The following is a 15964-nucleotide window of genomic DNA, read 5'->3' on the forward strand; positions in this document are numbered from 1 at the left end:
CCTTGGCAAGTCTTAACCTTTGTGCTTCTGGACCTTCCCAGGGGATGGGCCAGATGATTTGATGCTGGGGGACAAGATTTTATGTTTGTTTGCTGTGACTTTAACCCTGAGTCTTGGCTCCGCTGTGCCCCAGCTATGTGACCTTGAGCAGGTTACTTAATCTCCTATCACTTAGTTTCTTTAACTATAAAGTTGCAGAAAGAGCCCCTGGCATAGGTGTGAACATAAAATGAATGAATCTACATAAGAGTCGTAAAAAGGGCCTGATGGGGAGGAGGTGACACGTACCTGTGTCCTATACTCCTGTTGTTCTTATTCCTCTTGGCATGGCCAGCTCATGAGTACATTCCTCTTCTTAGCACTGGTCCCCTAGCTAGTATTTATTGAGCACCTACTGTGTACTGGGCCCCATGCCTTACCCTGGGGTACAGTTGTGAACAAGGTGGATCTGGCCTAACCTTTACTACTGCGCATGTTAAAGAGTTTGGGCCTCAGCAGATTAATGGGATCCCTCAAAGACTTCTTTCTGGCTCCATTGTAGGGGGTGCTGGCCGCAGTGGCAGCAGGATTAGTAAGGAAGTTCAGGGTGAGATGGCGTCCCTGGGTCCCAGGCACAGCCCAGGCATAGTAGGGATGTAGACTTGGGGAGGGACAGGGAGCGCAGGTCTTGGTGATTGCCTGGGAAGTGGAAGCAGGAGGGAGAAGGCAGGCGGGCGTTCGTCCCTGTCTGGCTGGGCAGCTGGCAGCGATGACATTTATGGAGAGAACAGTGGAGGAGGAGCAGCCTGCGAGTGCTAAGCAGGGTGGGGCCCTGCCTTGCTGAGTCTGCGCTGCCTGCAGAGCTGTGTGGGAATCGCCACCACATCACCACGACAGCAGCAGCTGCTGCTGGCCAACTTCACACCAAGTGCCAGGAACGTTCCAAGTTACTTAACTTTGTTCTCATAGCAATCCTTCGTAGTGCAGAGGTTCGCTGTCCTCCTACCACCTTGAGATCTGGGGCTCAGCAGCAAAGGGACTTGACCCCAACTCACAGTGCTGTAGCAGGTGTCTGTCCCAAGGCCCACGCCTTTTTGAAACCCCCAGCAGATACTTGAAAAGCCAGGAATAATCTAGAAATTCACTATCACTGATCAAGCACTCCTGTGCTAGGCCCCTGTCCAGGTTTGGTTTGTATTCACCCCTTTACTTCTCATGACCACCCAGCAAGGGACTGGTATTAGCTCCGTCTTCTCAAATGCACAGGGTGAGGCACCACGGTACTATGTCCAGGCCGTACCACGAGTGACTGAGAGAACTAGAGCAGGCACCCCAGGGGACTGGCCTGGAGGTGGAGAGTGACTTCCAGATGGAAGACAGCCCTAGGCACTGGCACCTCTCCATCCCCAGTCACCCCTGGCTTGGGCCAGCTATCCTTGACCAGTATCAAATTATGGTCCTTTTATTCCACCCAGTGGCCACTGCTAGAATTGACCTCCTCCTCCCTGTGGCTGCTGTGGTGTGAACTGAGGCTCCGCTCCTCAGCCTCCTCCTGGCCTCCTGACCTCATGTCTCTCCATGCCTCAGTTGATCTTACAGCAGAATCTCACTACAATTAAGTCTGACCTGTCACTCATACTTCAGGTGAAACCCCAGGGCCTCAGGATAAAATCTGTGGCTTCTGGTCTGGCCCTCAAGAGGTAGAGAGGTCTTAGGTCAGGGTCCTAGGCAGCAGACTCAAGACAGAGGTTTACAGGCTGGGAGTGTGGGAGGTGACCCTGGAAACCTGTCCTGTGAGGGAATGGGGGAAGTAGGCTTGGGCCGAGGGTGGACTTGAGGTACGATATAGTCCTGTCTTGCATCCTCCGCCATCCCATGGACAGCTCCATATTTGGGATAGCCATCAAGGACATCCCTCCTGGAGTAAGGGACCAGGCCTTTATGTCCCCCACAGACATCACTGGACATGGGCTTCCCTCAGGGAGGGTCACCTTGGGTGAGGGGCTGTCCTGTCTCCCATTGTCAGAGCCGAGCCATCTGCCACCAATACCCTGGGCAGCCGGGGCAGTGAGTGCTGTGACATGAGTGAAGGTCGGGGAGGCACCATGGCAGGCACTGCATGTACCACCAGCTCCAGGTTTCCTGAGGCCCCACAGACTCACCAGCAGGCTGCGACATCTCCAGAACCTCGCGTTCCCTTCCTGAAATGGGGCTAATATTACCGCACAGCATATAGGGGGATAAAATGGGGCTAATAGCAGTCCCTTGCTGGGTGATCATGGGAAGTCAAGGGGTGAATACAAAGCCAAACCTGGACAGGGGCCTGGCACAGCAGTGCTTGATCAGTGATAGTGAATTTCTAGATTATTCCTGGCTTTTCAAGAATCTGGGGGTTTCAAAAAGGCATGGGAGACACCTGCTACAGCACTGTGAGTTGGGGTCAAGTCACTTTGCTGTAGAGTCCCAGAACTCATTTGTAGGAAGACAGCAAACCTGGGCCATGAAGGATCAGTATGAGAGCTGTAGAACTTTTGTCCATAACCCCTCCATCTAGTGTCTGATTTCAATTTTTTTTTTTTTTAAGGCACTGGGGATTGCACTGGGGATTGAACCCAGGGGTTCTCATCCACTGAGCTAAATCCTCAGCCCTTTTCTATTTTTTATTTTGAGGCAGGGACTCACTAAATTGCCCAGACTGGCCTCAGGCTTGTGATCCTTCTGTATCAACCTCCAGACTAACTTGGATTACAGGTGTGCACCACTTCCCCTGGCTGATTTCAACCTTCTTGATTATAGTCCTCATCCAACCTTGTCTCCTGGGGATGCACAAAATTCCCTAGATGTGATTCTCAAATACCACATCACATTTGTCTCCCAATTTCAAAATTTTTATGCATTGAGATGATCACAGGTGAGAGGAGAAAGGGAATATCACTACAGGATACCTCTGCTTTATATTTTAAAAAATTATTTCATTCTATGCATAATTTTTGAGCCCTTTTACAGTTTTATATTATATTGTGTTTCAAGTTATAAAACAATATATGTTAAGTATAATTCCATTTCACACAAAATGTATATGTACATCAAAACATTATAAGTGCTTCTGCATGCCATCAAAAGTTGTCATGTGGCTAGGATGTAGCTCAGTTTAAAGTAAATGCTTGGCGTGTGCAAGGCCCTGGGTTCATAAGTTGTCCTAAGCCATTTAAAAACAGTTCCTTTATGTTCCTTGATTATATATATAATACAAAGTGATGCAAAGTCACATTTTGGAGACAACCACTGTAATGAGTATGGTGCAGATTTTTCTAACTCATTTTCTAGAAATTCATTAATACATGTATTTAAAGTTTTAAGCTTTATTTTTTATAAAAATGGTACCCAGCCAGTGACTTGGGAGGCTGAGGCAGAAAGATCACAAGTTCAAGGTCAGCCTGGGCAACTTAGTGAAAATCTGTCTCAAAATAATAAAAGGTGGGGCTGGTGGGGAGTGATTGGAAATACAGCTCAGTGGTAGAGCACCTCTGTTTTCAGTTCCCAGTACTAGGGGCGGGGAGTTATCCTGCTATACATACTATTTAGTAATTTGCCTTTTTTTCACTTGTACCTTGACATTTTTCTGTTGGTACACATGGAGAGGTTTGCCTGGGAATATAGTTCAGCAGTTGAGGTCATGTGTTACCTAGCATGTGTGGGGTCAGTTCCAAGTACTGGAAAAAAAAACAGTAAGAGTAAAGAGGGGAAAGGAGAATAAAGGGGCTTATCAAAGGGCTGTGGGTGAATTTTCTACATAGATTTACCTTATTTTATAGATTATTTATTGAACACCTATTATGCCCCTGGCCCTGTTCCAACCACTAGGAGGAAGCAGTGTACAGAACAGATATACTCCCTACCTACCCTGAAGCTAATGTTTCTTTTTTTTTTTTATTGGAGCTTTATAATTATACATGGTTGTTGGGTTCATCCCAACAAACTCGTGAATGCTTGGGAATCAATTTCTGTCCATGGTGCTCCCCTCTCCTCTCCACCTTCCTCCCCTCTCCTATTCTCCTTCCTCTATTGGGCTGCCTTTTGCATGTCTATTAATTTATATTTGTTTGATTCTTTATGTTATCCTATCCTTCCTCCCCCTTTATTTTACTCTAGCTTTCCCCATATGAGAAAACATTGACCCTTTGAGTTTCTGAGTTTGGCTTATTTCACTAAGCATGATATTCTCCATTTCCATCCGTTTACTGGGAAATGCCATAATTTTATTTTTTATGGCCGAGTAGAACTCCATTATATATGTATACTACAGTTTCTTAGTGGGCATCTGGGCTGATTCTATAATTCAGCTATTGCAAATTGTGCCTCTGTGAACGTTGAGGTGGCTGATCACTGTATTGCTGCATATGCTGACTTTAGATCTTTTGGGAAAATACCAAGGAGTGGGATCACTGGGTCACATGGTGGCTCCATCCCTGGTGTTTTGAGGACTCTCCATATTGCTTTCCAGAGTGGTGGTACTAGTCTGCAGTCCCACCAACAATGTTCAGGGTACCTTTTCCTCCCAACCTTACCAGCATTTTTTGTTCATATTCTTGATCATTGCCATTTGGACTGGAGTGAGATGGAATCTTAGTGTAGTTTTAATTTGCATTTTCCTGATTGCTAAAGATGTAGAACATTTTTTCATATATTTGTTTATTCAGTAACCATTTATGTTTCTTCTTTGGAGAAATTTTCATTTAGTTCTTTGGTCCATTTATTGATTGGGGTGTGTGTGTGTGTGTGTGTGTGTGTGTTTGTGAAGTTTTTTGAGTTCTTCATATATTCTGGATATTAACAACTTATCAGAGGAGTAGCAGGCCAAGATTTTCTCCCATTCTGTAGACTCTCTCCTCACGCTCCTGTTTCCTTTGTTGTGAAAAAGCTTTTTAGTTTGATGGCATCCCACTTGCTAATTCTTGGTTTTATTTCCTATGCTTTGGGGGGTCTAGTTAGAGAATTTGGTGCCAGCACCTGTATGATGGAGTGTTGACCCAGTTTTCTTCTAGAAGTTGTAAAGTTTCTGGTCTAATTTCTAAGATTTTGATCCATTTCACTTTGAGTTTTGTACAGAGTGAGAGATAGGGGTCTAGTTTCATTTTTCTACATACAGCTGTCCAGTTTTTCCAGCACCTTCCTCAGCATTGAGTGTTTTGATTAGTTTTCAGCAGTAGGCAACCCATTGTCATTTTCGTAGATGGCAAATCATTTTTATTACTCCTGCTTAGTGGACCACAGTGGGGCTTATGTGGTCAGGTAAAAGAGTCTGAGCCCATGTTCAACTCTAAATAGACCCTCATAGGGCTATGGACCCACCTTGTGTTTTCCCAGTTCCTGACTATATAATTGAAATAGACATACACAGCAGCCAGCAGAATCCCACACGGGTGCACTGACCTGTGGAGCCAAGGCCATTATGGTAGAAAGAACCAAGTGGAAGCCCCTAGAACTCCCCATCTTTCTCAGGATAGTAATTCAAAAGCAATTTTACATCCTTTGGGGAAATTGCAGAGATTAGTTCCACCATTAACAGCTTGAAAGAAGCAGGGGTAGTGATCCCACCCTCATTCAGCTGGCCCATTTGGCTTGTGCAGAAGGCAGATGGATCCTGGAGAATGACTGTGGATTATTTTTGCTATAATCAGGTGATGACTCCAATTGCAGTTGCTGTCCCAAATGAAGAATCTTTACTGGAGCAAATCAACACAGCCCTTGGCAGCTGGTGTGAGCTACTGACCTGGCAAATGCTTTTTCCTCCATACCAGTTTCCAAGGACCACCAGAAGCCAAGAGTGCACATCTTCACAGCCTTGCCTCAGGGCAACATCAACTCTCCCACTTTCTGCCATGATACGGGTGGCAGAGAAATTGATCTCAAGGCCCCACAGCATCACACTGATCCACGTGTTGACAACATGATGCTGATCTGATCTGAGGAACAGGAGGTAGTTTTGTAAGTGAGGTTGGCAATAAATCCCCTGCTGATGTCTGTCAGGTCCACTCTGGAGATGAAGATAGCACTCGACTGAAACCCCGTTACTTGACTAAAATCCCATCAGTTATTTGAACAGAGAAAATTGAATATAAAGGATTGTTAACTAAATGTAAAGTTGTTAACCAGCTGATTGAAAAGGTAAAAGAAAATCAAAGGGTCACGAAGTTAGTAGCTGCAGGTAGCAGCTTCCACCCTTAGGGCTGAGGCGACAAGGGAAAGAGATTGAAAAGATGAAAACTTAGAAACGTAGGAGAAGGCCTTGCAGAACCAAGACTCATTAGCCCTGAGGAGAGGACCCTTTTTGCTTGGTGCATGACTTTTTTTTAATTTGAGGACAACTTATAATCACATTGGATTGTACAACTTCAATCCACTTGTTTTCCAAGCAAACCCTACAGCCTGTCATTTCTCGTGTGGTCTGGAGCACATGCCAGCTCTGTAAGCAAGTCTAGGTTGCAGGCAACTGATGTGCCCCTGGACCTGATGGTCCGACAGATCCACAGATCTGCAGAGAGCCGCTGTCAAATAGGCTGCTGAATGGAGCTGCCCTGATATCAATAGACGATTCATGGAACGAACCCATGCCCTCTGCAGTAACTGTTCTCCTTTGACAAACTACTCCTGGCTCCTTTACTGGGCCCTGCTAACAACCCAACACCTTCCCATGCCTGTGAGTGACTGTGTGGCCCCTTCACCACCTGGATGTGTCATTTCTGTGTCATTCAGCTCCCATCAGGAGACAAGCCACACAGATATTTGAATGAAGAAGAGGATTTTGTTGTAGGTATAAAGTTGTTCACTAGGTAAATGTGAATATGAAAGAATTCCAAGTCAGATTTGACTCCTTGTTGTCAAGGACCAAGGAGTAAGTATTTCCGGTTTGCGTCCATTCTGCCATAACCACTCAGCCATTCTGTTGTATGGAAACCAGTTTGACAACATGTAAACAAGCAGGCAGTCTGTGTTCCAATAAAACTTTATTTAGACAACCAGGTGGATGGGCTGGGCTTGACCTGGGGTCCATGGTTTGCCCATCTTTGCCCTTAGTATCATGGAGGAAGTGGTCACAGGAGGATCTTTGCTGCTGCTGCTGCTGATGTCCCTGAGAGGGCAGACACTGCAAGCGTTGGGAAGACTGGCTTCATCTGCTATGGTGGAAAGGAACCCCTGCTGCCAGGGGGTGCCCACGCAGGCCAGGAGGAAGAGAATGGCAACAGGAATGGCAAACTCACCCTCCTGCAGCCCAGGAGCCTCCCTCTAGTATGCTATGGGCAGAGTCTGGCAAGGCAGGAATGTAGGTTGCACATAGTTCCATATAGAGGGTAAATTTGGAGCTGAGGGACAGTCAGTGTTTTGATTCAATTCCCCTTGTAATTCCTAGTTTGACTTTGTACCAATTTCATTCTAGAGATTGAACAACTTTCAGGGTCCCATTGGCAAAGAGTAGGGGGCGCATGTTAGGAAGGGAAGATTTCTCTAGGAAAGAGGTGTTTCTGCTGGGAAATGAGGGTGAGAAGTGGCAGGGTCCCATAGACTTTGACAGGAGCCTAGAAGGAACTCACAGCATTTAAGGATCCTTTGTCCTACCTTCAGAGCAAAACCCAAACCCAGCCCCCTCTTTCCACCACCACTGCTAACCCTCAGTCCCACCCCACCTTCTCCTGGGGGTTTTCCATCAGCTCCCTGGTCCCTGCATCACTCTGGTGCCTGTGGTCTGCTCCCACAGTGTCCAGATCATTCTCCTCTACCCATACCCTCTGGCCTGATGTTCTCTGTTGCCCTTGGAGCAGAGCCCAGCCCCTCACAATGCCTCTTGCAGTCCTGTAGGGCTGTGATCCCTGCACACCTCACTTCCCACCCTTCCTGCTCTCCAGCAGCCTCCCTGAACCCACCTCAAAAACCACCCACTGTTCCCACAGCTGGGAACTTCCACCCCAGGTCTTCCCTGCATGTCCTTCAAGATGGGACTCAAATAAGACCCCACAGCAGAGAGTGTATTCAAAGCAGTGTCTTCCATGGGTCTCTGTGTCCCTGCTTTATTTTACTTCATTGCACTTGTCACTTTGTACATTTATATTTGCAATATTCCCAAAGCTGGTATTGTACTTGGCCAGTAGAGGGCGCCCGGCAAAGATGTGTTGAGCAGGTGAATGAGCGAATGAGGGAACAGATGGAAAGGGCAGAGCGGCTGCCATGCAGGGTTGGAGGGCAAGATGGCAGGGGATGAGGCAGGCAGGGTGGCAGGGGCCAGATGGAGCAGGGCCTCTGGGAGGAACAGGTGAAAATTGGGACTGATAGTTGAAGAAGGATGAGTGTTGTCGTGGTATTTAAGCAGGGGAGTGGTGTGAACAGATTGTAGCATATCGGGATCCCTTGGGCTGCCAGCTGAGTGGCCTGGGAAGTAGAGATGAGCTTTCCAGTCAGAGATGGAGACCTGGGCTGGGCAGTCAGTGGAGGCAGAGATGAGTGACCCAGCTTCTGCAGGCGTTTGGGGGCAGAATCAGGAGGGCTCAAAAGTGGATGCAGGGATTGGGGATTTAGTTCGGTGATAGAGTGCTTGCCTAGCATGTGCAAGGCCCCAAATTCAGTCACCAGCATGGAAAAAAAAAGTGCTTATAGTGAGGGCAAGGAGACAGGCATGTGCAGGATGACCCCCAGACTTCAAATGCAATGGCTTCAGGGAAGACGGAATTCCGAACAGTGCTGGGGAGAGGGTAGGTGCTGAGGTTGCTGAATGTTCCTTGGAGGTTCAAGGACTCCTTCATTTCTTGAGTTCCCTGGGAGCCAAGGAAGACTCATATACCTGCACTTGACCTCAGATTGCCCCCAGCCATGGGAGGATGTGGGCAGCAGACAGGTAAAGTCTCCTCAGTAGTGGAGTGGTTCCACATCTGGGGGCAGCTAGGTCAAGGCATCTACCCTCTCTGTGCCTCAGTCTTGTCACTGTAGTATGGTAGGAATGTGGTCCCTCTGTATAGGTTTCTCTAGGGGACCAAACAAGCTACTGCAAGGAAAACCCTGGAATAGTGGCCACTGGGGAGCTACTGTGTACTTAGAAGCACTTAGAAGGATAATGTGAAAAAGAGGGCCCTGTGGTGGGGGTGAGATGGGGTCTGGAGGCTGCTTTGGGGAGGGCTTAAATGGAGAGGTATGCTGTAAGCCTCTAGTGGTGAGGAAGAGCAGGGAGGAGCAGGTGCAAAGGCCCTGAGGTGGGGAGTGAGCCTGCTGTGTTGAAGAACAAAAGGCAGGCCATCATGGCTGGAGGAGCAGGTAAGGGAGAAAGCGCATGAGGGGAAGCCAGCAAGGCAGGCAGGTCTTAGACTGCAAAGGGCCTCTAGGCCATAAAGGGGTTTTGTGCTGTAGGAAGCCGTGCTTGGTTTTAAACAGGAGACATCCCTTTGACTTATATATGAGGAATAGGTCAGGGGCCTGTCAGTGGTGGCAGGGGGCGTCTGTGAGGTGGTAGAGGAAGGTGGATAGATCTAGGAGTGTTTCAAGCACGCCACTGCCCTTGTTACTGGAAACAAGAAGCAGGCCAGCTGGTGAGGAGGCTGGTGGGCCAAGGGATGGGCAGAAAGGAATAGGGGAGTCTTCCTGAGGACCTGGGGTCCTAAGCACATGGCCTGAGGACAGCCAGGGACCCCCTGAACCCATCTGAAAGGCCACTGCTTCCTCCTGTCTGAACTGGGGACTGGGCCACCATGGGTGCCCAGTGGGTGCACAAAATGAATAGGATTCCTGTGCTAGCTGGACTGTTCTGCAGTTCACATCTTCATGATAAATGTGACCAACATACAAGAGAGGAGATAAGGGCTCTTCATTCTCAATACCCAGGAACCCCCACCGATGTTCCCAGAATCCTCTGGGGTTTGGGCCTCTGCATTATGCCTGGGCGCTGAGCTGACTCTCAGTGCTTCAGCTATTTCAAGCAGGTGCCATGGTGCCATCTCTGTTGCCCTGAGCCCCTCCTTGAACCTGTGCCGTCTCAGCTCTGGCTTGTCGTCTGGGTCTGGGTCTGCTCTCCCTGATCTCCAGGCATTGTCTGTGGGCTCTCCTCTGGCCCTGGTCCTGGATTTCATGTGGCCCATCTGTGCTCTCCTTGCTTTTGAGTTTGGATTCTAGCTTGTGCCACTCTACCTGTAGTTCTCTCAGTGACCTGGGCTTGTGTTGGTCCCTTCCACCTGTTCCTGCCTCTGCGCTAAGTCCCGGCCTGGGCTGTCTCACTGCCACTGAGGGCTGTGCTTTGGCTCCTGTGTCATCTCCTGGCCGTGGCTCTGTTTCCAACTGTGGCCTCTTCCTGACTGCAGATGGGGTTAGGCCTGGGCTGTCTCCACTGGCTGTGCCCTTCTCCTTACCCTGGTCATTTCTGGAGACTGTGTCCTCTCTCCCTGTCCCAGGTTATGTCTAGGCCTGTGTCCCTCATGTGCTCCCAGCCTCAGCCCCTTCAGGACCTTGGCTTTTTCATTAAAGCCTTAGGGGAAACTCTGTTCTTGAATTTGGGTTTGAGACCCCCTCCATCCCTGGCTCCTGATGCTGGGACCCAGTTGAGGCCCAGGGAATGGAGTCAGGGTGTCTAAAAGGGGCACCCTGGGATCCTGTCTCCACCCTGGGACTCAGAAATGTGGAGGACATGGTGCCTGACACCCTGTTTACAGATGAGCAAACTGAGGCCCAGAGATGTGAAAGCTGCCTGAGATCATGCAGCAAGCTGGGCATAGCCAGGGCTCCCACCTCCCCACGCTCACCCCACCTGCTCCGTCATGTACATGTGAATGCAGATGCCATTGTACGTAAGGGCATGTGCTGGGCCCTTAGGGAATGCCCTGTGTGTTGCTGCTTCCGCCTGCATATTGGCATGTGTGGGTGAGGTAGTGTAGACATGTGTGTATAGTGCTCCCCAGTGTGGTGCATGCAGGAGCGTATGTGAGGTACAGGGATATTTCCAGTCTTGTGTCCAGTCCTCTGCTAAAGACCAGCTACTGTCCCTTTAAGCCAGAGTGAATAGCCTCTTGGATCAGCCAACAAAATATAAAAGGGGCTCCAGGTACACCTGCAGGCCCAACCCACACCCTGCTCTCTGTCCCACCCTTCGCTGTCAGACCTGGTTCACACCTGGACCACAGCACCCTCCACTTGGGACCCCATGCGGCCTCCTCTGAGGTCATTGCCGCTGAGCCAGACACTGGTGCTGTATGTCTGGGAAGGCTTCAGGCCCACATCTGGACCACTAATGTCTACCAGGGGCAAGAGAACAGTGATCACATTCCCTCTTTGCAGTCCCCAGCTGCTGCTCTTACTCACTAGTGCCTGTTTCTCTCTAACTGCCGTCTCTGTCTTCCTTTCCTCTCCCTCTGCCCTGCCCTGCTTTCCCTCCAGCAGAAGGCAGACCTGGCTGTGGCTGCGTTCACCATCACTGCCGAGCGGGAGAAGGTCATCGACTTCTCCAAACCCTTCATGACTCTGGGGATCAGTATCCTCTACCGAGTGCACATGGTGAGTATCCCCTGGGGACTGTGGGCTGCAACCTGGCCTGGGGGACAGGGACAGGGGCTGCCAGTGCAGATGGGCTCATCAGACTCCTGGTGCCTGGCAGCCCAGTTCAGGAACCACTCCAATCTCACTCCCCACAGGGCCGCAAGCCTGGCTACTTCTCCTTCCTGGACCCCTTCTCCCCTGCTGTGTGGCTCTTCATGCTTCTTGCCTACCTGGCTGTCAGCTGTGTCCTGTTCCTGGCTGCCAGGTGAGTGCACTCTTTGCTGCCTGGGAAGGAAGGCAGGAGGCATGAGCCCTTTCCCCTTGTGGCTCTGCCCTTTGCTCTGTGGGTCTCTATCTGGGTCATCTCTGTCCTCTTCTCTCCATCTCTCTCCTCTTTTGCCTCCATTGTCTCTTCTACTTCCCTGTAGAGACGTCTCTCGGTGTCTCTGCCTCTCTGTCTCTCTGTTTCTCTACCTTTCCTCTGTGTGTGTGTCTCCGTCCATCTTTCTCTTTCCCACCTCTCCTCCTCTGACCACAGTGGCTCCATCTCCCCCAACTTCTACCCTTCTCCCCTGCACCTGGGCCTATGCCCCTGCCTATGTCTCTCTGCAGGCTGAGCCCCTATGAATGGTACAATCCTCACCCATGCCTGCGGGCGCGCCCCCACATCCTGGAGAACCAATACACGCTGGGCAACAGCCTCTGGTTCCCTGTGGGGGGGTTCATGCAGCAGGGCTCGGAGATCATGCCACGGGCGCTGTCCACACGCTGCGTCAGCGGAGTCTGGTGAGATGCTTTCTATCTGCCCAGCAGGGGCTGGGAAGGGGCCCTCTGAGTTCTGGAGGGCATGGGAGGCTTCTGCAGTCCTCTGGGTGATTCCACATTCTCCATCTCCAGTTGTGTGGCAGGGAATGGGGTCAGACACTAAGCCCCAGAGTGGCTGTGTGACCCTGGGTAGGCCCCATCCTCTCTCATGCCTCAGTATCCTCATCTGAAAACTGAGGATAAGAAGGCCCATGTCTAAGCCTTGAGGATTCAATGAGGCAGTCAGGGAAAAGTGCCCTGTGAGCTGGACAGCCTGTGCTCACAGGAGGGGTATAGTCACAACAGGAGGAGCATCATCTGCTGTCACAGTCATTGCCCTGGTTGTCACAGAGACTTAGAGTCCTTGAAGTCCCATAGTGACCCAATATCCTGGACAGAACTTACTTTGCCCCTTAGACAAGCTCTATGTCAGGGAGCCAGTCCTGAGAACTCATGGTCTGTGGTTCACAGTTTTAAAAAATGTGGAATTAGATGCCAACACTTAAACTCTGGGCAAATTCATCCAGGCACAGTGGCACACACCTGTAACACCAGTGACTCAGGAGGCTGAGACAGTGGGATCACAAGTTCAAGTGCAGCCTTAGCAACTTAGAGAGACCCTCAGCAACTTAGCAAGACCCTGTCTCAAAATAGAAAATAAAAAGGGCTGGGGATGTGGCTCAGTGGTAAGGTACCTCTGGGTTCAATCACCAGTACTAAGAAAAAAAAAAATAAATAAATAAATTTACCCAGGAATCTAGAAGACCGGCAGCACTGACCAGCATCCAGCTGGTGTCCCAGCCAGCGTGGCCTCAGGCTCACACTCCCCACTCACTGTTCTCTGGCCTGGCTTCACATCTGCCGCCGTGGTCTGTCATCCAGCAGCTGGGTTCAGCTGTAGTTCCTGCGACTCTTCTGCCTCCTCCTCAACAGGACCACGAAAGACTGAAGAGAAAGCTTAGGACAGGAATAGTCTCCCTGTTTTCTGGATTAGAGAGGAGTGAGTTGCTAAAAAGCATGCGTTTGGCTAGATGCAGAGCCAGGTTCCGGCCCTCTCCCCGTGCCAGCCCTCAGAACTGCTCAGCCAGCCCAGCTCCTGAGGCCCTCTGTAGCCTCTCCAGGGAAACCCCGGGCATGCGGCCTTCTAGGACATGTCCTCCTCCCCTCCTCCCCATCAGAATTCATGCATCTGTGGCCATTCCACAGGGGCCTGTCAAGCCCCTCCTGTGCCAGCCCCATCCCTGCCCTCCAGAGGCAGAGGTGTTGACAATAAACCAGCAAACAGTAAACGCTGGGCTTCATGCTTTATTTAATGGATCTGTCCCAAAGATACCGTTAAATATATGACTTGTTCAATCAAGACTAACCTTAAGGGACAGTAGGTTTTTCTCTCTCCCAGCTAAGTGGAATCAACTGCAGTCCACTGGCTTTGAAACTTTCAAGTCTCTTTATTTTTGTTTGGTTCAGGTGTTGTTGTTCCAAAGGTTTGTATGGTACTCACTGTGGAGGAGCTAACTGGGGCCATAAAAGTATTAACTGAAGGACACAATAAAGAGCTGGGAAAACTTGAAAATCAAAGATAAACCACAGTAAATGAGAGTTCACACTTCAGCATCTAGAGTGACCAAGTCAGAGTCCTGGTTACTGGCTTGTGAATGAATAGTGTCTCATTGGTTCATGTTGATTATTACCTCAGATTACCCCAGTGAAATTTTCAAGTCTTAATGATTTTTAAAAGTTTTTGAATTTGCATCATTTCAAATGGTGCCCCTATATTTTTTCCTATGGCTACTGCAAAATTTACCACAAATTTACTGACTTAAAACAACACCAATGGAGCTGGGGAGATAGCTCAGTCGGTAGAGTGCTTGCCTTGCAAGCACAAAGCCCTGGGTTCGATCCCCAGCACTGCAAAAAAAAAAAAAAAAAAACACCAATGTATTCTCCTACAGTTCTGGAGGTCAGAAGTCCAAAACAGATCTCACAGGGCTAAAATCAGGTTGTTGGCAGGGCAGGCTGGATCCTTCTGGAGGCTCCAGGGGGAATCCCTTTCTTTGCCTTTACCGGCTTTTAGAAGACACCAACATTCCTTGGTCATGGCCTCCTTCCTCCATCTTCAAAGCCAGCAGAGTAACATCTTCAAATCAGTCTCTCTCTCTCTCTCTCTCTCTCTCTCTCTCTCTCTCTCTCTCTCTCTCTCTCTCTGACTTTCTTCTTCTACTTATAAGCACCTTCATGATTCACTGGGGCTGCCTGGACAATTCAAGAGTATCTCCCAACCTTAAGATCCTTAAGTTAATCACATCTGCAGTGTCTCTTTACCATGTAAGTTGACATAGTCATGTTTCTAGGGAATGGGATGTAGACATCTTTGGTGGTGGCAGTGGGAGAGTGCTTATTCTGCTACCTTACAGCTCAAGTGAAATGTGTTTGTATTTTCAATATAATGATGTGTTAGATTCATATAAAAGTGCTGTTAAGGAACTTGCAGAGGGAAGTGACAGAACAGTTGAGAATGGCCCCCTTAGGAGGTGCGCCACCGCTGGCCTTCGTCATCCATGCCAAAGAGAAGGAGGAGCATTCAAGACGGGCAGGAGAAAGCAGGGTATGTGAGACGTAGCTGAGAGGGCACCGAGGAGAGCCACTGTGACAAATCTAAGTCTGCACGTCAGGCAGGGGGACCAGTGGCCTCTCTGCAAACCATGCTGCCTGCTCCTTGGTCAGGGACCCTCTTGCTGAGGTTCATGTTCTCCAGCCAGGCACTCTGCCGCCCCCATTGCTGTCGCCCAGAAGCCCTGTGTCTTGCTCCCTCTCTCATTGGAGGCTCTGGCCCTCGGGTTCATCTCTTCTGTATCCCGAGTCCATTTACACATTTACTCATTTCACAAATGTTTGTTAATCTGCAGGTACGGGGGCTGGGAATGTAGCTCAGTTGGTAGACTGCTTGCCTTGCAAGGCCCTAGGTTCAATCCCCAGCACCGCAAAAAAAAAAAAAAGAAAAGAAATAAAAAAGAAAATTGCAGATACTGCTCCAGCATGATGAATCAGCAAGCCAGGTCCCTGCCCGCGTGGGTCTCGTGTTCCCGTAGGGTTTGCTGCCATCCTCCTGGAGGGTTAGCTGATGCCTGCCCTGCAGCAGCCTGGCCAGAACCTGTTTTCTTTCCCCTGGTCTCTAGTGTCCACTTGACCTGAAGCCTCCTACAGCCACATCCGAGGGCTCATCATCATTCAGGACAGCTCTGCCTTGGAAATCAACATTCCAAGATTCTCTCTGACCACAGCCCCTGTCCCTCCCAGACTCCCCCTGGGTCCCTCTCCCTGTTCTCCGAGCCCTGCCTGCCTTCATGTCTGTCTATCTTCAGGAAGGCTCCCGGGTGCTCTCTTCAGCCGTTGTCCTCTACTCTTCCCCTGCTGCCCCTGTCCTCAAGCTGTCCTGGCAAGAAAACCCCCAACCTCAGAGCTAGCTGCACTTGGCCTCTCCTGCTCCTCACAACCGCAGTTCCACAGGGTCACATGTGGCCCCCTTATCCATACATTCAATCCCTTTCTTCCCTGTGGACACTGTATGCCCTGTTAGTCACCCACCTCTAGAGGCTCTGTCCTTGCTTCTGGGCTGCCACGTCTTCTGGTTTCCCCTGGCCACTTTGGTCCTCAACTTCATTTTGTCGTGGATTCC

At 49.7% G+C, this 15964-nt stretch overlaps 1 protein-coding gene across 3 annotated transcripts in view; it reads left to right on the forward strand.

Moving 5' to 3' along the window:
* Nucleotides 1-15964, forward strand: part of Grik5 (glutamate ionotropic receptor kainate type subunit 5) — a 56037-nt gene that overhangs the window by 25120 nt on the left and 14953 nt on the right. For 2 of the 3 annotated variants that reach the window (XM_047529419.1, XM_047529420.1), the window contains exons 13-15: nt 11386-11502; nt 11640-11749; nt 12097-12270. In XM_047529419.1, the coding sequence (XP_047385375.1) occupies nt 11386-11502; nt 11640-11749; nt 12097-12270 (401 nt within the window). The remainder of the gene's footprint in view (nt 1-11385; nt 11503-11639; nt 11750-12096; nt 12271-15964) is intronic. The other variant, XM_047529418.1, reaches the window with a different exon arrangement.

Source organism: Sciurus carolinensis, chromosome 16 (assembly GCF_902686445.1).
Source record: "Sciurus carolinensis chromosome 16, mSciCar1.2, whole genome shotgun sequence".
Lineage (NCBI taxonomy): Eukaryota > Metazoa > Chordata > Mammalia > Rodentia > Sciuridae > Sciurus > Sciurus carolinensis.